At 45.5% G+C, this 23,246-nt stretch overlaps 1 protein-coding gene across 1 annotated transcript in view; it reads left to right on the forward strand.

The window, feature by feature from the left end:
• Positions 1 to 811: 811 nt before the first annotated feature.
• Positions 812 to 23,246, forward strand: part of LOC144477803 (uncharacterized) — a 38,018-nt gene continuing 15,583 nt past the window's right edge. Inside the window, exons 1-2 of the mRNA XM_078195544.1 lie at positions 812 to 897; positions 11,717 to 13,907. Of these exons, the coding sequence (XP_078051670.1) occupies positions 12,934 to 13,907 (974 nt within the window). The 5' untranslated portion in view covers positions 812 to 897; positions 11,717 to 12,933. The remainder of the gene's footprint in view (positions 898 to 11,716; positions 13,908 to 23,246) is intronic.

Raw genomic sequence — 23,246 nt, forward strand, 5'->3', positions numbered from 1 at the left:
AAAACACTATTTCTACGATTACAAAATGGTTTGCGAATAAAACGAACGGGAAACAAAAGTTTGAAGTCTCCGATTCACGTTGATCCGCGCGCAAGTCATAAACGGCGTCACTGCTGAGTACATAGGTCTGTTTTGCCAGGTTCGAATTTTGTCCTATTTCGCGACGTCGTTTCTTAGACGTTAGTTCCGCCGGCGTTTCTACGGCTCGCCGTCGCAGAAACTCGTTTCCCCGTGATCGACGTCGGTGGGGGTGTCGAGGGGTTGGGAGGAGGGTGCGCTTAAGGAAATCGAGAAAAAGCGGGTCGGGTTACAGCGGGTAGCACCGGCCGGCTGGGTTTTCTGCGCCCGGGAGCCCGTGAGCGCGCCGCTCCGGAATTATTACGAGCTTATTCGCCACGTGAGGTTTCCTCGATGACGGGCGAAGTCCTATCCGAGCGAGTTTCATCCAATTTCACGAATTCGCTGGCTTGCGCTGCGGTTTCTGCTTCGTGCACCGCTCCCGCCGCCTCGCGCGCCACCCTTTCCTCGGGGGGGCGGCGGCGGCGCTCCGCTTTATTCGTTCCGATGCAGCCGCCGGGCGGACGTCGCGTCACGTGGCTTTTAATTCGTTCGCCGACGATTCCCCGCGCCGAAAAGCAAAAGCGTTTTTCCTCGCGGGCGGACGCCGCGCGAGCCGTGCGCGCGATTGATTAACTCGCGGTTCCGGAAAATGAAAGTGTCAACAGGGCAGCGTGTTGATCCTGCCGCCCCCGGCCGACGCCTTCGACGCAATTAGGAGGGTGGTGCCAAGGTGTCCCCCTCCCTCCCCCCAAGATGATCCTTCAAACGACTCGTTGCTTCTTCTGCGTGGGAACCTCGCCGGCGATGCGATTCGTCGAGCCTGGCCCACTTCGTTTCGTAAGTTCATCGACACGCCGCGCGACTTGGATAATTAATTCACCATTTCATTGGACGGACCAATTTCTTGCGCACATTTATTTATTTATTCGGGAAAATCCATTAATCTTACATAGATTGTTAATATTGCTTACAAAATTAGCTTATTAATTTAATTTATAATATTAATGTATTATTTCAATTTAACTTATTATATTAATTTATTAATCTAATTTCACTTATGAAATCAACTTGTCGATCTACCTTATTAAATTAAATAAATATTGTTCTAGTTGAAGAAGCTTTCTGTCAATTTTCTTAATAATATGTTGTTCATTTTTGTCATAAGTGTGTGAAATTTATTAATCAGATACACGGGTTAGCTAAGGAATCCGACGCAATTTTCCTATGTATGATTTTGGGAACGCCTGCGAAGCGTCCGGCGATTATTCCAGCTATTAATTAGCCGTAATTATTGCCCTCAACGATATCCATGCTAATAGATCGTGAAGTGGTGGGGGCATCTGGCCCACCATTGTCCGCGGCTTAATGAAACACGGACGTCCGGCGCGTATTGTTCGTAATAAGATTACGGCTCTCACTTTCTCTCTCCCTCTCTCTCTCTCTCTCTCTCTCTCTCTCTCCTTCTCTCTCGCGAAAAGATCGCGTCGATTTCACGAAGGCAAATGCCCCGTGAAAGTAATTTAATTCCAGCCGGTGCGGCGAGCGTGTGTGCGGATCCTCGAGCATAAATCATGCGCGCGCGGCTCCGCAGGATGCATTGTTCGCGAGCGGAGTTTTTAGCGGGCCGGGACGGGCCAGATAGCGATCCTATCAAGTGCAATATTCGCTCGTGAAACTAAGCCGAAAGGCTCGAAATAGCCGTGCCGGTTATCTATACGAAGCGACTGCAAATGCTCCAATCTCAAAAAGTTCTCAAACTTAAAATATTTTACTTAATGAAATTAAAATTTAGTTTTTCATTAACATCGATTACTCTATCGACACTCTTTATGATTTGCAGTCCTAAACGAAAATATACTAGATTCGTGTAAAGATTAACTTTCAATGATAATATTTCAAAAATAAGCGAAACGACGAACGTCCGTGCTTCACGAAATAGTATCGGCAACCAAGAGAATTCGTTCTATTGGAGTTGATCTCGGATATGAATTTGAGTTAGGTAATGGACGTCGTTCGATTGATTTCCTTGGTAACCACGGCGAACGGGATCGCGTCGTGCGGCGACGAGACTGTACGCTCCTGGAGCGCTAAAATTATCGTGTTTCACGACACGATCACGAGTAAAGAGTAACCGTTCCCGTCGTTTGCCATTTTAACGTGAAAATGATGCATAGCTCTCGTTTGTACCTTATGCACGTGCACAACGTTCTACGGGGTGTTCCTCGGAACCCTGTTTGCGCGCATTGACTTGAATAGGAATAATGGACAGTGTATTATGCCGTATGTATTATTCAGGGTGACGTTCGTAATAATGCAATTGACTTTTCCGCGCGAAATTCTCGTGACTTGATTAGCCCTTTAACACTAGATTGCCCGAGCAAGTCATTTTGACTGCTTTTCAATTTCCAATTAGAAGAATAATTATGTAAATAATGACACAGCTTCTTATAATTTTGTGACTTTTTCTACAACATATAAATGCGTTTATAAATCATTGTTGTTGCCCCCCCCCTCCCCTCCTTCATTTCCGGTATATATATATGTGTGTTATACCTATATTGTCGAAAAGCAGTCATTTTCCCGTCTTCAAGTTCCCGTCTTTCTAGTGTTAAGACTCGATCGCGTCATACATCGACAGGAGCGGTATGGAACAAGCTCAAAAACCTTTTCGTTTTTAGTACATTAAGTTTGATGCCGATCGCACGAAATGTAGGAGGGTAGAATTGTTTAGCTAATCAATTTTTGCTCGTGTATAAACACAGCTAAAAATTGTACGACCTTTTTCGTAATACTGTAGACTTTCATATGAAAACGTTTTTTTTTGTAATATCACGTCGTAATGTCTTGCTTCTGTTTAATATTATAGAGTAGAAATATAAATGAAGACAACATAATAGAGTGTTACGAAAAGTTGATAGATAAAGAAACATAAAAATATAGTACAAATTATTAAATATTGAAAGAAAACTATCCTAGCATCTTTAAAGATACTGCAATACTGAACACACATCTTGTAAACGTGAAATTTTTCACATGGAAATTCTGGCAATGCAAAACGATGGATAAATATTAAAATCCATGCAGATTTATTAATACTTTTTGATAAAAAGTTTTATGGTTTGAGTATCATGGATTTGCTAGTTTCGTCAGTTGGATCGCACATTTTGCGACGGTTGGGAGATACTAAAAAGAAGACATACGACAGGCGAACACATCCTCGTCCTCAAGACACGGTATCACCGACGGTATTCGCTCTGCGTCCGAGACGAATTCCGCTCCTTTGGGCCGACTCTATGGAAACGTGTTCGGAAAATTTGGCAAAAAAGCGACCTTGGCCGCTGAATGGGTTCCCGTGGAGGCCTGAGCGCCACCGGGTTTATGACACGAACGTGACTTGCCAGCAGTTTTCGGGATTCCGAATGCGCGCCAGGCCCCTCGTACTCGGCGCGCGCGCTTTTCAATTTCGTAATTTATGGGCGGGAGGATCGCGGATTCTAATTAGGACTCGACGGAGCGTATGCCTTCCCGTCTACCAATGGCGATTGACGTATCGTAAATTAAACGAACCACGGTTGCGACGATCCTGCGCGCTGCGAGCCCGCATGCAACGCGGATCGCTCTCTCTTTCTAAATCTCTCTCTCTCTCTCTCTCTCTCTCTCTCTCTCTCTCTCTCTCTCATGCAGCCGTATGCCATATGCAAAATCGCAGGAACCGCTGAAAGAATTCACGCTGGCATTCTCACGCTCCCGGTGCTATCGGCAACCTCCGGTCAACATTTGCTATAACAATTTACGGGGCAGATGCTTGTTGAGACAATTGTTCGTAGCTACCACACGGACACGATCGATAGTCGATCGCCGTCCGAACTCTACGATAATCCACAATTGAGCCGTTCAGTGCACACATCGACTAACTCCATAAAACAAAAAGTCGAGAAACGCGATGAAATGATGTACATTGATTTTTAAAATTCCTGTTATAACATAGATTCACATATATAATGTAGAATGAATAAATACAGATATAGCTTTCGTTTAACGTATAATTTAATGTATAAAATTAATATTATTTAATGTATAAAATTAACAAGAAAGAATAGCCAAAACCAAAAAGAAAAAAAAATTTTGCCGTTTAATGGTGTTAATCTTTATTATTCAGGAAAGTTATTATAAATATAAAAAGTTAGGACTATACCAAGTGCTTTGACACTTAAATTTAAGATTTTTCAAAAAGTGGAGTTAGTCGATGTGTACACTGAACGGCTCAATTATGTGTCTGGTTACGCTGCATCATGATGAAGCGCATTGCTGTACTCTGCTCGATCTAGACTGGTTTATTGCATTTTTATGGGTAATTAGACATTTTTCGTTGAAGTGAAGAATCTTTTCGGTTCGATGATTGTAAGATAGTGCGACGTTCGGGATTTTTTGGAAGGGGACTGTCAGAGATATTAACTTGAAATTTTGAGGACGTATTTTACTGAGCTTGCAAGAAGGTTTAGACAACTTTTATTCTATTACAAATAGTGATTCAGTCCGAAGTTATGGCATCTTAACACGTTAAAGGCGGGAGTCGTGGCAATACGATTTATCTAGTGTTTAGTTCTTTTTTAATATTTCTTGTAGCTTTAAGAGTTTAAATAAACTGTTTTAAGTCTAAATCTTTTTTATGATTACACAAATTATCGCCCGCTCTAGGACGGAAAACGAGGCGGGCGGTCGCCGCGTTACCTAGCATACTTTCGTCAAGATATACCCCGCCTTTAATGTGTTAAGTAAAATACTCACGAAAGAACAAATGTCTATTGCTGTTACATGTTTATTGATCTTCAAAGAGCGCAGATAAATTTTATTTTATCGAAGCTGTCTATTCGCTCTAAAGTTACAGGGTTACAGTTTAAATAATTTAAAAAAGTATTACAAGTGTCAGCTCGAAAGGAGATTAGTTTAGAAGTTACGTTTTCTGTCCTGAGTTCCCACGTAGACGAAGCACTGTGAGACGTTTAGAAAATATCCACGACAACTTGAAATTCCTCGGAACCCCTCGAGAGATTCTACGGAACCCTTTCGGAAAGCTCGTTGCGAGTCCTCGAAGATCAGTGGCACAGTCTGAGCAGCTAATTCGATGGAAAACTTAAAGTCCTCGACGACTCCGTTATCCGTAATCCGTCAAGAAATCCGAAGATCGGTTACGATGTGGCTCTAATCGACTTCGCAGCGTTTAGACTGGTCGTAGTCCACGCGATGAACTTTTTGCACTCACTCTCGACGACTCGACAACGATGCCCAACGTTACAACTCTATCGGGCGGATCGCAAACCGGTGGGACAAATCCCGTGTAATCGAAAACCACCTGTTCGAGTTAATCGTGAAATCCAGGACGATTTGGGAGCCTGGATCCTGGTCCCGGGGTGTACAGGTGTCGGCCGGTCGAATAAAAGCACAGGAATCGCGTGGAACCACGGCTGGTCCACCGCCGACTAACTATGCTTGCATATGTATAGATAGACGCCGGTGAGCTTGGACGAAGGCAGCGTGACCACAGCAGGCTGGACGTCCGGAATGCGAGCGGAACCCGTTTCTATGAGTCAAGTCTGGCTATTGACAACGGCCTCTCCTCTCCTGTAGAGTCTCTCTCTCTCTCTCTCTTTCCCGTGCTCTCCTGTTCTACTCGATCTCTCGCTCTCTCGCTCTCCCGATCTCCGCGTCTCTCCGTTGCCTCCGTCGGATCTCTCCTCCGTTTCTTCTCCCGTTCTCCCTCGCCTCCGGGCAGATTCTGCGGTTCAGGATCGTGCCACGTGATCTGGAACATCGTGGCCAGACCCGGAGGAGGGAGACAACGAGAGGGATTCGCGGGATCGAGTCATGTTACCCCGTGAAAATTCAAAACCCTGAGCCGAGAGAGCAGACCTTGATGACCGGGCGACTCCGGTAACGGGAGAATATTACGACTCGCTAACGACTCGCTGCGAGCGAAATTTTCTGGCCGACCGAGTAATAGTCGACCGTGGAACGACTTCATCTCGGCACTCTGGAAAGCGTGTTGGTACTCGGACGAGGCTGCCAAGTTTCCAGAACGATCCGAGATTCGGAATTAGACGACTCGGCGTTGTCATCGTGCGCGCAACTTTGGCGATGATCATTCTGGCTCGGTTTCGCGAAAAATAGTCCGAGCAGGAACTTCTCTGGTTCGTTTTAAAGGGGAAGGCCTGTACTTTGATTTCTGTAATGTGTTCTTTTTCAAGAATATGATGACGTATTGCTATTCTGACTAGGAAGCGAAGGTAACGCGTTGTCTCGAACATTTTGCAGATTTTTAAATACAGGTTATGTCAGGCTGTATAGCGTGGCAAATTTTCTTTTTATATCAGGGATCATGCTAACTTGAAGATTGAAGGTTGCTCTTTACAACGAGCAATTGAAATTGAAGATACGACTTTTTCTTGCGTTTTTATTGCAGTTTTAATGGAAAGTGTGCTGCTAACACCAATGTAAAACAGCTTTTCTTCTTCGAAAAATCGATGGATTCAGATATCAGATATAAATAGCAGCAGAAATATACAAATGTATTTTATTTGATTGATTAATTGCTTCATTTTTACAAGAAGCTTAAAAATTGTCAGGAATATCGTAGAAACAGAGTTGCATGAATAGAGAAATAAAAAATGCAGAAATAGAGACACAAGAATCGTCAATAAAATCGCAAGAAACAGAACCTCGCAAGAAGGACTGAGAAAATAGCGGGAGCAGAAGTATAGAGACTCGGTTAACCCCAGAACGATCGAGTGCACTTAATAAATTAGCATTTGCGAAATCGCCGGATTTCTCCTGCTCGATTGCGAGAAGGCGTCTTCGCGTCTGAATAAGAGCATCGCGAGGATAGTTCGAGCACGATGCACTTGGAAAACGTCGATATTTCATTGGCGTATGGCGTGTCTTCGTTGCACCGGTTCTCTCATTGATCGGCTTCAGACCAGAAAATAGCGCCGATATTCCGGCTCGAACGACCGAAACGAGGCTCGAGTCGGCTCCGGCCCTCACCGCGGAACAGGGTAACGGTATTGGATCGAGCCTCCGAAGGTATTTGAAGTTCCCCCGTCAATCTTCGATCCGCCATTTACCTTCGACGAATCGCTGAAATCTGCCCGCGAAACAATCGTTTCGCACGGCGATCGCTGGCGACACCGCTTCGAAATCAGAGCGAGGCTGATCGTCGACCGTCGGTGCTCCAATTAATGGATCGCTGCGCCGCCATTTTGGTGCTCACTTTTATATAGATTTTAGTGCCTTTACATCGATCTCAGGTACGAAGGTGGTAGAGAAATTATATTCCTTTAGGGCAAAGTATTTTGTCCAATTTAATAACGGTCTTCCTGTTTCTTAAAGTTTAAGACTTGAACAGTAGTGAACATATATTTCTTGGTTCAATTCTACTGAATTCTAGCATTTACACAGCGCTTCTTAGCATTGCGATTCAGTTCGGTTCCTAATTTATATTTCCAAATAAATATGCACGTTCCAAGCTCGATGAAGTAAATAAAAAATAGGTCGCGTCGATCGGAGTGCCCACTGTTTGTACTGCATAAAGCTCTGCTCAAACAAGCGAGTGGAGCAAGAAGAAAAGGAAAGTTGTGGTTGGTGGGATTGAGAAAAAAGAGCTAGCAAATATTGATCGAGCAATAATACTCGTCGGAGAGCATTTACTTTTCGCTCGGTCGATACCAACCACCTGACTGACCCATATTATGCGAACCAAGAGACAAAAGTCTCGCAAACTTTTGCCTTCTCCGCGCGATCGTTTCTACGAACTTTCAAAATCCCAAGGATGTCCGTGCTTCTGGATCCTATGAGAGCCTATAAAAATCCTTCGAGAGAATTCTTAAGCTTTGTTCGTAAATCGTCGGCGAACCACCAAGTTACTGGGAGATATCTTGACAGGATAGCGTTGTGATGGGCGTTGACATTCTTGCACACAAGCTTTTGAAATTTTTATGTTCGAGCGGTTAGTATTTTGTGTGACAAATTGCTGGTATTTTCTGTGACAAGCTATAAGCAGTTTTGTTTTTTATTTCCTATTGTAGAAACTTGACGGAAAACTATATCTTTCTTCGATAATATAAATTAGCCAAAGTAGCGTTTAACAAGTATTATTGTAATATATACCGCAAGCAGCAGTTACACTGAATAGGTTAAAAGATTAGCGACCCGTCATTTTCACGGGTTTCGTAAGCCTAGTATAATAAAAAAGTGACCACTAAATTATGATCAAATGTAAAGATGCAGGTTCTCGATTCATTCGCAAGAATGCATGAAATCCCGTAGCCTGTTTACCGTAATATTAACGAAACTAAAGTGGTAAGAATAATTGCGACGGTGCCACCCTGTGCATCGCGATGCGGCAGAATTGGCGCAGCCCACGCGTTTCCCGTGTACGTGAAATATTCATCGTAATTCAACGGTTGCGCAAAGGGGTTAGCGTCCCCTGAAGAATGACGGAAAAGCGAACAAGGAAGAAGGAAGAGTCGCGGAAGCGATTCGAAACAGGAGCCCCGACGTTTCGGCCGCGGAAAATGATACCCGCCGCGGTAACTCGATAATAAACAGGTTGAAAAATTACATAGTCTCCGCGCCGTTGCGGCAGATCTAAATGTCCCGGCTCTTTAATATCGCATTATGGCGGAGTTAACGACCGGAAAATACGCCGGTCGGCCACCGAGGAGAGGAAGTGACCCGCCGCCACAGGTTCCCTCCGTATTCTTTTACCAGCGCGATACAGTTAATTCGGTCGCGTTTATATTGTACGCGTCCGCGTCGCGGGAACCCGTCTCGCGATCTACCTCGTTCTTTATTGACTTGCTCGGTTACCACCGCCGCCGTTCTGTATAGACAGTGCACGTGGCGGCGTAACAGAAGTCTAAACACCGTCTTTGGTCCCAAGGAATTTTATCGTTCCTTCCGTTCTTCGCCGTTATTTCCCGCTATTTGCGATTCGTAATTGTTTTGCGACAGTTTTACTAGTTTGAAACGCGAACTGGCAACTCTATTTACCCGTTACGCGTTACAGTGAGCCGCGAAATTGAACCGACCATTTTCCCAGGAGATCATTGATTATAAATATTGGGCACAGGGTGAAAGGATTCAAGACACAGTTCCTACGGTTTATATTTGTCTACTGAATATTTTATTCTATGCAGACTCGTTAGACTGCGGATTTTATGTATTCCCGAGAAAAATGAGCGGTTCAATTGTGAAACGGTAGAGCCATTTAATGAATTTGCAAACACTGTTATCGACTTGTTCAAGTCATTAATAAGAATGAACGTGTATGTAGGCGCTGTATAAAAAACTGCAGTCTAATCATTTCGTTCCGTGTGCAATGATTTTATTGTGCACAGAAAGAGTTTATTATACGCATAATCAGTTTCTTCGCATGCATAGTCATTATACTCCAAATGCATAATTATGTTATTTGAAATGCATGATTATTTCATTTCAAATGCGTAATTATTTCACTCCAAATGCATATTTATTTTATTCATATATCAAATGCATAATTATTTCATTCCAAATGCATAAAGTGCACAAAGTCTTGGAGTCCAGCGACCACTATTTTGTACACTCATGTTGTTCGTCGGCGTGCACACACCAGAATGAAAGGTACAATTTCCGACGTAGCCGCGGCAAGGATTTATTTCTTCGTTTGGCTCGTGACACCTCCGATTTCATCGTGGACAAAATAAATGTCCACGCAACAGTTCGACGTTTCGATTAAATCGTCCATTGTCTAGTTTCCATGGCGATTCTATTGTTGCCAGCGAGCAGGCGTTGCACAAGAGGACAGGCTTCGAAAAGGACGGCCGGATTCGTAGAAGAGGTCAGCGCTGTTTAGACAGCAAATTAGTGCTACATAGTGGTACACAACGGTGGTACAAGCGCCGGTTGCCTCGCGGCCCGACGGTATTCGCGTGGAAACATTTAAACGAGCAACTCCGAGCCGGGTACGTACGGCGGAGAGGGGGACCGTAGAATCTGCTGGTACCGTAATTCATTAGAAATTCATAGTACGGACGTCGCTCACGCGGATAAGTAGACTATAAAAGGCACCGGTTACAATTCTGATCGAACGGCTCCACCAGATGCGAACGCGATTTTCAGCTCGAACACGCTCAGCCGTGTATATTGGGTGTACCCTTGTGTCTAGACACGTTCGATTTGGTTGTTGGTTTACAATCTGTTCGCGTGAAAGCTTTGGGGCAAGTTTGCGGTGGATAGCGAGACAGTCGAATTGTTCTCGACGTAGGTTTAATTGTATGGAAATTGGTGAACGTTTTCCGATTAGGAATAGGGTTTATACGACACCCGGTACGTAAGACTTTTTATTCGTCGCAACGACCTATTCTTCTCGTCCCGGCGGCGACCGGTAGTCGATCGAATCGAACGAGATAAGGGCTTAGGATCCTCGGGCCAGCCATGGCAATGGAGAGGAGAAGAGTAGAGTGGAAGGTGTATCGTACCGCGGCGGCTATCTTCGGTATTCGCCGGTAGATGGATACCTTTCCCGCAACTACATGATCCGTCACTGGTTTTTGTACAGGGTGATTAATTGAAGCTGTTACAAAGCAATATCTTCGTTATCAATAATGATATTCAAAAATGTTAGAGGAACAGATTGTACGATTCAAAGGGACACGTGTTGCGGTGGAAGTAATTTATTTTCGAAGGTGATAGTGTTCGAGATTTCGGGAACATCGACGTTTTCTTAAATGGGATTACATGTTACTATCGGTATATCGTGGTAGCTAGAATCAAGACGAATTCAATGACATATAGTAATACGATCTTGAATACCAATAAATTAAACTCAAGATATTTAGAAATAAACGAACATAATTCACTTTATATTCGCCGTACACGACACATCAAATGTTAAAATGAAACATGTAAGAGACGGAAGTTCCTAAAATACCATAGAAATTATTTGAAAGTATAGACGGTCATCTTTTCGCTGGCGAGTGCCGGAGGTAGTCGCATAATGCTTCTCGAAATCCTAGATTGTTAATTATTTCAATATTATTATGTTTTCCCGATACACTGTATCGTTCGTGTGAAAAGAAGCAACTGAAGAAACTAATTAATTACAAATTAATTTAATATTGTCTTAGAGAAGCTACCTTTCCATCAAGACACATAAAAAATATCAATCATCATTAGAAATTTATTGCAGAGAAACCAAATAAAGTAGGGTCACTTAGCATGTAATAGACACATTTGTCACATACTCATATTAATTAATTTTCCTGTAAGAGATTCCCAAAGAATGGCCGGCATTTCTTTCGATTAAATAGAAAGATACTTTCTCAAAAGTCAAACGTAACTCCCAAAAGGGATCTAAGACCTGCGCGAATTCTTTCTCGGTCGACCAGCTCGATCCACACCACGACCTTCGTACCTGCTCGGCCCACCGAATCCTCGAATCGTCTCCCATTCTTCGTTCGACAAAGCCACGACAATTCCCTCGTACGAATAAATCAAATCGAATTACACCGTCCCGTCGATCGTTCTTTTTCACGCTCTGCGCACGCACACACGCACGCGCGCGCGCGCGCAGAGAAGGGGGCGACATAACCATTAATTATTCCATCGTACCTGCTTCCAGAGGGACCATCTCGGAAGCCATGCCGGCTGACGAGTTCGCTGGAACTCGACACAGAGGCAGACCGAGGCTGCAGCCGCCTTAACGAGCCGCTATTCTCATTGACAAGGTCACCGAGATATCGCACGGGATCTAATCATGCTCGGCTGTGCCACACAACCAGCGCCATTCCGCGATCGCTCGACTACGCTGTTCTCCTGAGAGCATACCCCTGGCACACCTGCGTCGCAGAGAGAGAGAGAGAGAGACCACGGCGTGTACCAAGCCGGAAACCGAGAAGGGCGCACGGAAAAACTGGACTTAATCGACCTTGCTATGGTATTTCCCGTGTGCCAGCACGCCGGAGGCGAGTGAATCGACGATAGAGGCCCGAGATCCCGTTGCCGTGGATCGAGGTACCGGCTGCCTTCTATTATTCCACCTGCTCCGAGGCCTTTCCCATGTTTGTCCGAGGACAGAAGCGTTAATAACGCCGGTGGAATGCTTCCGGAGGGAGCTGAAGACGATTCTTCGTTCGACCGACTATCTACACTATCGATTTAATACGAGTTTAAGAGTCGGGGGACTATGTGGACCTAGCCGGGATCAAAGTTAAATAGAGGATCACGCTGATAACTATGGGATACTGAAGTCTAGAGGGAAGCAAAGTCTGCTGAGTTAGAAAAAGGAGGACAAATCGATGATACCGTGTCGATGTTCGCAGAGTGAGTTGGGACTTCGTCGTTGAGGAGTAACCTAATAGATCAGTGAAGAGATAAGTCTGCAACTGGAGTCTTTTAAGAATAAATCAAGGTCCGCTGCATCGGTGAACGAACAACTTCCATGGTCTAATGATCTTCCATTGCTCGAAAGCCCAAAGAACAGAGGCCATGATCGACAGATCCAGGCTCTTAGCGCTGCTCCATCCGGAGCGGTGCCCTGACCGTTCCCTGCAGGCGTGATCGCAGTCGGCTCTGCAGGCCGGCAGCCTTCCGATGCCGGTCGCCATGTTGGAGCTGGTGTGCAGCAACTCCTTGAGCCCAGGAACCTCGCCTCTATCCGGTCGCTCGATCCTCTAACAGAGTGAACGATTCCAAAGGATCGACCGTTCTCACGAAAATTCAGCGCCTGCGTCCTAGGGTCCAACCGAAAGAGGACATCGTTGGACGCGATGTAGAGGTCCAGGAGGAAGGAGAAGAAGAAGAAGCTTCTTCCTCCGTGGAAGGCCAGCGTGTCGAGTAATGCTGAAGCACATCCTGACGGGGCAACCGTCGTCAGCGGGCTCCAGGCATCACCAGAATGACTATCCGGCAGGCTCGGGCTCGTTGCACGGCGGCCACCATCATCATCACCACTCGGGCGGCCATCATCCGGACCAGCAGCATCACCTGTACAACCAGAGCGGCACGGTCCGCGGGAACGGCGGTCGCGGCGTCGACGTCTACGACTCGGTGGTGGTGCACTCGGCGCAGAGGTCTGGGACCATGCACCATCAGCCGGCTACTACGCCGTCCTCCACCCACCGGCATCCTCTGAATCACTCGCAGCTGAGCGTGAACAATCTCTCGCAGAGGCTGAACCACAGTCACGCGTTGAACCTGTCCACTCTATCGACGTCGAAGCACTCTGTGAACAGCGTTAGCCCCGTCGCCGGCGGCAATAACAACAACAACATCAACAGCAACAACAATAACGTGTCGACCACGTTAGGGCATACCGCGGTCAGCCAGGTCCCGTTGCATCATCAGGACAACAGGGCCAAGGTTAACGGAGGCTTCGACATCTCCAGGCTCTCCAGGCTGCCCAGCCAGGCCACACCCTCCCCCGCGCCTGTTCTCCAGCAACCACTGCCAGGCGCACCGCTCACCTGTACTGGATCCACCGCGTTCCCTTTGAACGCTTCCTGGTCCTCGTCCTTGTCCAGGAATCACAAGGACCAGGAGGCCGGCGCCAGAGAGACTCTCACCAGTCTCGGACTATTGTGCTTAGTGTCGTTGCTGCTGGCGCTGCTCTCGTTGATCTTTCTGCTAAAGATCTCGCCGTTAACCGTCACACCGAGCAGCCTAATCAGCCCCGAGGAGTACACCATCGTCTACGAGGTCACTCTGGCGCTATGCGCCCTGGCGCTCTCCCTCAACTTGTGCTGTCTGCTCGTCTGCGCTATCCAGTTCCTCTTCACAGTGAAGCTCGTCAAGACTTCCTACCAGGGACACTGGTGAGTTCGATTTTTCACTAGCAGCGTAATCTCTCGGGTTTTAGTAGGTAGGAACGAAAGTTATTTTTATCTCGACTGCATTTTTGCCGGTTGCTCCTTGGGGAATTCACTTGAACCGTTTCGGGCAGATAGGACTTTAATCGTTTTTACGATGTAATGGAGACTCCTTGCGGGACATTTCCGTCGCGTTTAGGGCTAACTGGGTAACCACCGTTGGCTAAATTCAATTACACGTATTGCAATTTAATTACATAATTTAGCTAGGTTGTGTTTAAATTTCATTGGAATTCGATTACCTTGTAATTCAATTATCATTGTAATATAGTTACGTAGCTTAATTACATTATACTTGAACAATATTGTAATTAAACTGCATATAATTTAATTGTGTAGTTCAAACCTTTAAATGGATACAATTATTTATTAGTTTAATCATGAACGTAATTGGAATATAAGTTAATTGAAATGCAATATAATTAAAATACAATCTTAAATATTAACAATCGATTGCATTCACCGAAGAAAAAGAGAAATGTCGACAGAGCACCCATGATTCAAAATTAAAGCAAACGATTTTTATGCCGCATAAAGATCCGCAATCTAGTAATTATCGCATGTAGTAAATTCAGTTAAAATGAAAAAGTCTTGATCACGGTGATCCAATCATAGTTGCCCTTAAATTAGTATAAAAATGATCAGTAGCAGCTGACTGCAAACCACTGAAATTCCTTAAAATCTTCCACGAGGTTCTGTGAGTCGAAGTGGACTTGATTTCGAGTGAGTTGGACTCGCTTTGAGAATCATCTTATTGATTATGTCATACGCTCGACAGCGCACGATGTCGCGGAGTGACGAGCAGTGACCGGCTCCGAGCGGAAAGAGCCGGATAGCATCGGGGGAGGACCGGTCGCAGCTCGGCGGTGCCCGGGACGCGACATTGACACGCTGGAATCCAGTTCAATTATTTTTCTGTTCTAATGGGACCGCCGGCAACTAAGATCCGTAATTAATTAACGCAATAAGAAGGGCTGCCGTGTCCCGATAATGCTGGCCGCGACCTCTCGGGCCACCATCGGTCGTTACAAAATCCTTTAACGGGGCCCGTTAACTTTTTTCTCGAAGCAACTCTCTACCGGGATGCGGTCGCTTGCTCGCGCGACTCGCAGGTGGATGCACTTTGCCGTACGGCCGCGGTTAAGCGCGTCGCGGACCCCTGTGCATGCATCCTGCCGCATCGCGGCGAGACTCTGCTGCGCAACTGCGCGCCGTCCGTGCGCCGCGCATAGTGCAGCCTTGCGGGCAACGTGCAGACAGAGTGCATGCCCATGGGATTCCGTGGCCTGTGCGCGCCTCTGTCCCCGGCTCCTTTCTTCGCCGGCGCGCGGCGAGAACGTTCCACGTTTTTATCGAGCTCGGAGTCGTTTCGATATGTGTGCCTGCGAAAATGAAAATTTCATTTTTACCCTTTTTGCTCGTTCCGACGTCGCGTACCGGCGAACGACCGGCCGGTTAGCGCGCTGATCACAGTACCGGCAGTGCACCGGGGTGACGGAATTATTCGCTCCCTTGGAAAAATTAATTTTTTTGGTCGCACGCTGTACAGTGGTCTCGCGAGCCAACGGTTCTGATAAAGGCGAATTTAGCGTTGCTTCAAGGTTTAAGGTTATGTGATATAACAGGTCGTTGAATTTGTCGCGATACCAGCTAGAATAATATTCAGTCAGAAGTATGGATTAACGTTTAAAAAAATCGAGGTAATCAAGATTTTTTATGAAAAAGAACTTTCTCCTGCAGGTTTTTATATTCTGATTCGTAGAAAAGCGAATACTGAACAACTTTTATAGCATTTTTTTTTACCAAATCATTGGACATGTCTCAGAAGTTATGGTTTGAATCAAGATATATCTCAGGCTTTATTTTGATTTGGTACTAATGTCTGCTTTACTTATTGTTAATCTCTATTCATTGCCCTTTATTAATTGATTACCACTATATCGTGGATTTCATATACTTATGGCAAAATTAGATAGTATCGATTTAAAATAATAGACATATTGAGACAGTCTAAAAATGTCAATGCATTGTTTGCAACTGTTGAAAACAATTTTTATTTTGCCTAAAAATCTGTAGTCAAATTATCGCTTACGTTCTATAATTTCATTTCACGTAACGAGGTGAGCACCGTTGCTAGAGTTTCGGTTTACCATTTTCATTCTCTCACTTCTTCTTCCTTCTTCGTCGACCTTTCTAGATCAGACCAGTCCTTAACACCACTTTCAATTTACGTTCTTTCGATCTTTGTCTAAGATCGAGTCGATTGCACGCGAAACGTACACGAACAATAGATATTACCGATACCGACGAACCGGATAATCGAGGTTACGCTGTACGGTAAAACTGGATCTACGAATCGAAACTGTAGAATCGCTCTGAAAAGCTGTTCTAATTTCTATTAAAATTTCTCTGTAAAAATGTGGGACAGCGTTGTTCGTGTCTGAATCTATTGACGATCGAAGCATTCCAGGCCCCCAGAATGCTTCCCAACGTTTATCTCCTTCGTGATAAATAGCAGTTGCTACCACGAAAATCGTACCCTCTCGGTAAGATGAGAGAAAAGAGAGTTCGAATTTTTAGAGGAATTCGGCTGCGCGTGCTTTTCCTCTTCGTGCCGTTGAATTTTTTAGATAAAGCCTGGAAATGAAAATCGTGTCGAGACGAATCGAGACACTGTCCCCCCCGATGCGTAATGCTGATAAGGATGGGCTGTATCGTTGTCGCTGTGATAAGAGGGGTCCCCCTTTACCGTCGAATGTTGACCGATAGGGTAAGAGTGGAAACTTTCTATGGGAGCGAAGTGTCTGCAAATAGTTTGTACCGTTCACACACTTTCTCGTTTTAATGCATTTGCTTCCCGGTGATGGACACTTAACACCACCATTCTCTATTCTACATTTATAGAAAGCGCAAATTTAACGATTACGAAATAAACCGACCGCGGTTCATCTATCTTAATTCTAGCATGTTTATAAGTACCTTAAAAATGTTTGCATCAATTGGTGTCTAAATGTGTTATTTAACAGTATTGTATAAACAAATATTCTTCAAGCCTAGGATATAATACTTACGGACTTTTTCTTACATAAATATAAAATGAGACCCTGGTAAACTGACTTTTATATATTATTTGTCAAGCCTATTTTGAAGAAATCCATTCTGGACACCAACGTTTCTTCTTTTTAAATAAATAATAATGAATTAAATGTGATAATAAATAGCGAATATAATAATAAGTAAATATGATAAATAAATCCATTTTTTTTCTCAGTACCTAATGAACCATTAAAGACGCGTCGTGGGAGACATCTACCACGAGATATCTCGTAGTTGGTAGTGAATAGGTTAAACCTTCTAATACATAAACCGCCCGAAGAATTAATCATAACATATACAATGAAAAATGGCAAGCAAAATACACACGACATAACAATTCACCACCCAATTATTTCCTACCGACATAATTTACCATTGACCAAATCGGAGAAACAACCGACACGACACATTGTCTGCAGTCTAAAAAATCCAGTTAACGAACCCGCTAGGCACCGTGCTAATTGATATCAAGACGTTCCCAGGCGGAATAAAAGGCAGCTGAATGTTCGTCGGGGATGCGTAGAAGCGGACGCGCGGTTCCATTCGCGATAATTATCCGACCGGTCGGTTACTTTGTCTGGTAGGGTCGCGAAAACGATGGGCCGGCGATAAGGGAACGCAGCGGGCCGGGCCCGGGCCCGCGAAAAAGGACCCGATCGCATCGCATCGCCATCGCGAGCTCGTAACGAGGCTCATTTTCGTTGTGGGCCCGTCACGTAAACGCGCTCTGGGGACCGCATTTACATCGACCCGTCCTGGGACCAGCGAGCGGCCTCGCATAACTGGATCGCCCCGTACAAAGATAGAGTTCGTCTAAACATCGCGCGTCGTGTACGATTCTTCGTTCGGCTAATTGAACTTCGTGCTCCGATATGTTGTTCGATGCACGCTCAATTAGGGCGAGAGTTTTATCGTGTGTTGCTTTTTATGGGAAACACGATAACAAAGCAGAATGAAATCAGTTAAGTGGATCGTGCAGAACGGTGCACCTGAAGTATGTACAAACTAATTGTAGGATGAATCGTTAGGCACTAGGTGCGAGACGTGTTTCGCCTCGTTAAAACGTCCATTATCGCGGAGAATGTACGCAAATTACGCGGTCCATTTATCGGAATAATTCTTTTATATTATGTATTATTCGGTGATTAATCGTCGACTGTTTCTATCTACATGTGACTTTGAAAGATCGTGTTTAAATAACTGTTTCGAACAAAAGTTGAACAGTATTCGGACGCCTACGAACTTCAATATACAAGAAAAAATTTCATTCCGACGACATGGGAAATAAATTACTAATATTAATGATAATGTGAGAAACCTTTTGTTACCGAAGAAGCGCTAACAAATAGAGAGATTTTATATAGCAATCGCGTAAGTACAAAGAGAAAATAAGTGAAATAAAACATAACCAGTACATACATTGATCAAGCCAATAACTTTGAGTCTACATCTGCCTGACAAGGAAATCGCCGGATTTTATCGCAGAGTCTGTAGCGAAGAATTCTGAAAATTTGAATTTCGGAACGTCCCCTCAGCGTGCACCGGCACAGCAAAACTCGATGTATTTAGCGAGCAGCGAGTCCGGGCGCATTCGCTCGGCCGGTCCCTCGGCGAGATAACGTCTGCATTTAGCATAAGAGTTTCCGTTGCTCGACGAAATCGCCAAAGCGAGGAACAACGGGTCTCGGGCGACCTGGCACGTAGAATTCGCGGGCCCGCGCGCGCGCGCGCTCGCTCGCTCGCTCGCTTGTTGGTTTGTGGGTCAGTCGAGGCTGCACGCAGCGCGTCCCGGCGCGTCGCATCGCGGCGCATCGGATCCCAGGTGCATCGCGGCGCGTCGGCGTGGTCTCGCAGTCACAGGTAGTAGCGGCCGCGAAAGAAAAGGTGGGAGGAGCGGAATGGAACGGAATCGAGCGGAATGGAGCAGCATGGTGTGGCGGGCGGGGGAGGGCCTCACAGGCAACGATTACCATTAATTTCTATAATCTCGCATCGTTGCCGACGTCCTCAATCAAGATTATCCGCCGCGGCGGAATGAGAGTTCCCAAGTCATCCATGCGTGCCCTATCCGCGCCGCTGAAACGCACGGTGTCTCGTATCCCGCCGCGATATATCAGCGAGCCGTGCTGCCGCTGTCTAGTGTTTCTTCTCACGCGGCCCCGCCGACCAAACAACGGCAAAAATCCGCGAGATGCGCGCGAACGCTACCCCCCTCCACCGGTGCGGCCCGGCGTACACCGCAAAGCGTTGCGATCTCCGGTGAAGCCCGTTGCAAGGCGATGCGATACGACGGGCTACGTGTGCCAGCGCCACCCCAATTTCTCCCGAGCGCAGCGGTTGCGCGTAATCGGTACACTGGATTCGCTGCGCTATGACGAACACAATATAGGATTTCTCTTGGTCTGTTCGCATTTTCGCGGGTGACCTAGCGAAGCAAACTTCTTGCTCGTTGTGCGAAACGACGCGTTCGAGCATAATTAACTTTAGATCGATCGTATAAGAGATATTAAATTTTCTTATTCGAAAGTAAAGAACATGGAAAAATTTTCTTAACACGTTGACGCCGGCTTCATCCAGCGGTGGGTCACACGTGTCAGACCCGTGAGGCGGCGTACGTTTGCTTATTTTGACTGCGTTTCACAAAATAGATACCACAAAATAGGTTTATGTTATTTTATCTAAACATTATAAACAGATATTCAATAGTAAAAACATGGAAATTCGATATTATAAACTCAACATAATTATTTAATTTTTGTAAATTTCGGGCGCCGACTCGCAGAGAAAATCGTGAATATCGGCATCAACGCGTTAAAGATAAATAAAATAAAAGAACTTTTGTATTCGAAAGTAAAAAAAATACAGCTATCTCTGTAATAAAAAAGGAACAAAATAATTTTCTTACTAAATAATAAACAACATGGGAGTGCACAAGAATTTATTACGTATTTATTCGACAAATACCAAGTAATAGATAATGAATCGTACGATAGTCGTTTGGTGTGCTTCGACGGGACGTCCGGTAAAAGGTAGCAAGTTTCACGGGTAAGAGGACAGCCGTGTATGCATGTAGCCGCGATTAGGGCAGTGAGGAACGCCGGGAGTTTACGAGCAGCCCGTATTTCGCGTCCAGCAGGAGGATGCGACAAGACAGGGTCGACAGAGGTCGAGAATTAGCCGACGATCGAGCGTTCCTTTAACGAAAGGCCTGCGAGTCCCGTGGGAAAGAGAGAAAGAAAGAGAGAGAGAGAGAGAGAGAAAGCACTGGGTGTCACGGCGGTGTCGAGGACTCGTAAAACGCACAATGGCTCGGCCCGCACCGGCCCGACCGAGGAACAGGTGCGGGCCGGGCCCGGCTCGTAACGGTCGCGTCCATCGTCCCTTACGAAACGATCCGTGGCCACCCCTCGTTTCGGAGTCATTAAACCTCCCCTTCTTCCCGTATTCCCGTCGTCTTCGCGCTCGGAAACCGAGGAAATTTTCGGGAACGGCTGCTACGAGCTTCCTTTGTCTCGTAGACAATGTGGAATCGATCGGGGGAACGGGGATACTGTAGCGACTAGACTTTCTAAGTGTCAGGTGCATCTTCAAGAATTGGCGCGTGACTCGCAATGGTAATTTGTTAGCGTGAATATACTTATTGAAAGAAGTTTCTATAAAATTGTATGGATTATATTCGAAATTTAGCGATTTTATGGTTCAACTTATTCCATTGAAATTTGTTTCCAATGAATAATCGAGGCATAATTAACTCTTTGCCCACGAAGCCACTTTAAGCAACTGTAGTATAGCACTTGGTACAATTTGTTATATGAGATTGAGTCTTGTGACTCGTAAAACTGTTATGCTTTTAATAGAAGGGTCTTTAATAATGTTAACATTATTTTGTTAATTATATAACAATTTTCATTGGCGCTTCAGAGGCGCTATTCGAGTGCGAAGAGTTAACAAAATAAATTTTAATTTGAAATTGATAGTTATCTCCAGATCACGATTTTTTTGAACGTCCCAGTATTGAACTAAGACAGTGATCTGCGCATTCTTGTATTCTCGAGGTGTCTCCCGTTTGCTCTTTTAGATATCGCAGATACCTGCGCGCTAGTGCGACATAATTAGCACCAAAGGTCGGACAGTAGCGTCGAAGCACACAGTCCACCGGCAATTTCAGCGAGCAAATTCTCCGGTTTCGCACCGCAGGGAGGTGAAAACAATGGAAAGCCGTGTCGTTGCAATGTCCACGGATTCGCGGTTCAGCGAATCCGATAGCGATCTAAAACACCAGCGACGAATCGTTCCGGCGAGATTCGATCTTGATCGGCGTCCGGTCGCCGCTCCGCGACTGTTTCTCCTCCCGCATGACGAATTTCTAGAAAATCGATTCGACCGCTTCCGCCGGGACGCGGAAATTGAAAGAGCAAGCGACCGATCATCCATCGGACCTGCTGGCTTCTGCCGGAAGTGCGGCCATGCAGACGGGGCTTCTCGTTTCCGCGTTTCCCGACGATAAGCAATGCCAATCTTTACTTTGATTAATTCGACACTATTCTATTAATTTTTCCAAGCACGAACAACAGTATGAAAATGAAAATTTGATCTGGCAGGTCGTCTAGATAATAGAGTAATTAGTAATTACTGATTAGTCATTCATACGCTGCACTGCCAGTTTAGATTAATCTATTTTAACGTGTGCTTTGTTTTATCTTATCTTCTTGTTTTATTTTATTATATTACTATATAATGTACAAAGAAATGGGCCACCTGTAATTCGTAAGGAAACCAAATAAAGTAAATAAAGAATCTAGAAACATCGAGAACACGTAGTCATTTCGTGGATCGATAGCAGGGTCAAAGAACATTAGTCATTAGAAAATCGCTTTGATTAATAGTAGAACTGACAATGGAAGGGGGGGAATAATCGGGAGCTCTGTTTGATGTCGAAGACAACAATCGGGAGTCGGGGGCAACTGTCCAGGTCAAAGGTAACGATCCGTTCGAGAAGAAAAAGTGGCTTTGTGCCGCGAGAAGGAGCCTGCCCTCTCGAGAGCACGAGCTTTGAGGGTTCTTAGCATTGGGTTTTTCTGCGCTCACTTTCGTTGGCCGCTCATTGTCGCGTTCGTCCGGACGAGAAGAAAAGACGAGTCACGGGATGAGTTATACGGGGAAACGACCTGCCGACCGATTACAGAGCGCCAGGGAATGAAAGACAAGCGACACTGCTAAGTGCCGGCTCATTACTTAAATGGTCCGCGATAACGGACATTGCCTTCTCTTTCTTCTCTTTTTTTTTCTTCTTCATTTTTTCGTGTTCCTTCTTCCGTTTCTTCTTTTTTCCCAAACGTCATAAATTTCTTGAAACACGTCGACTCACCGAATCAGATTTCAAACTTACAAACGTGATCGCTAATGACCTTTGAGGGTCGATGCAATCGTGAAACACAAAACAGAAAAAAAGATTGAGTATCGCTCCGCTAGATCATGAAAAATTCGACGCAGCACGGCGTGTCAAAGATGCAGAATCTTTATGGGAAGCAGATAAAGAGAGGAATGCCAGTCGGAATTGAGTCATCATTACAAAGAGGTTACAAAATTAATGCTCGGTCTGTTATCTGATCGTCGGATTTCGGAGCGATGGCTGGCGCGAATGGCGCCGAGAAGGGGTGCCTCGGATGGTGAGCGAGGAGGGGGGGAGGGAGAGGAAGAGACGGGAACAGAGGTACATATATCCGACTGATCTGTAACTCGGCGATTTTATCTGTCATTAAAAAGTCCGTCTTGCCCGGTCGCCTCGTTCGTTTTTCATCGACGTCCCGGTTTAACGTTACACGCGTGTCTGGTTTCTGTTCCCGGACGGTTTCGTGCGTCAGACCGGGTCCAAGCACACGCGTGATCCGCGGCCACTTCCATCTCCGTTCCTCAAGAACACACCACTTGGCATTCCACGCCTTCGAATCCGCCGTCTGGAATCCTTTTTTCTCTCTCCCTTTCTCCTTTTTTTCATCTCCCTCTCGCCTTCTACCTCCCTCCCTTCCCCTCCCCTCCTCTCCCCTCGCGGCGCGGCGCGGCGGGCTAAACGAAATAAATTCGGTGACTGCGCCACCAATATCCGGATCTAGAAGGTGCGAGCCCCATCGACATCCCCGACGCCTTGTAATTTATTTGTCGGTTAATTTCGAGCGAACGACTCGGCGT

This window comes from Augochlora pura, chromosome 2, assembly GCF_028453695.1.
Source record: "Augochlora pura isolate Apur16 chromosome 2, APUR_v2.2.1, whole genome shotgun sequence".
Classification (NCBI taxonomy): domain Eukaryota; kingdom Metazoa; phylum Arthropoda; class Insecta; order Hymenoptera; family Halictidae; genus Augochlora; species Augochlora pura.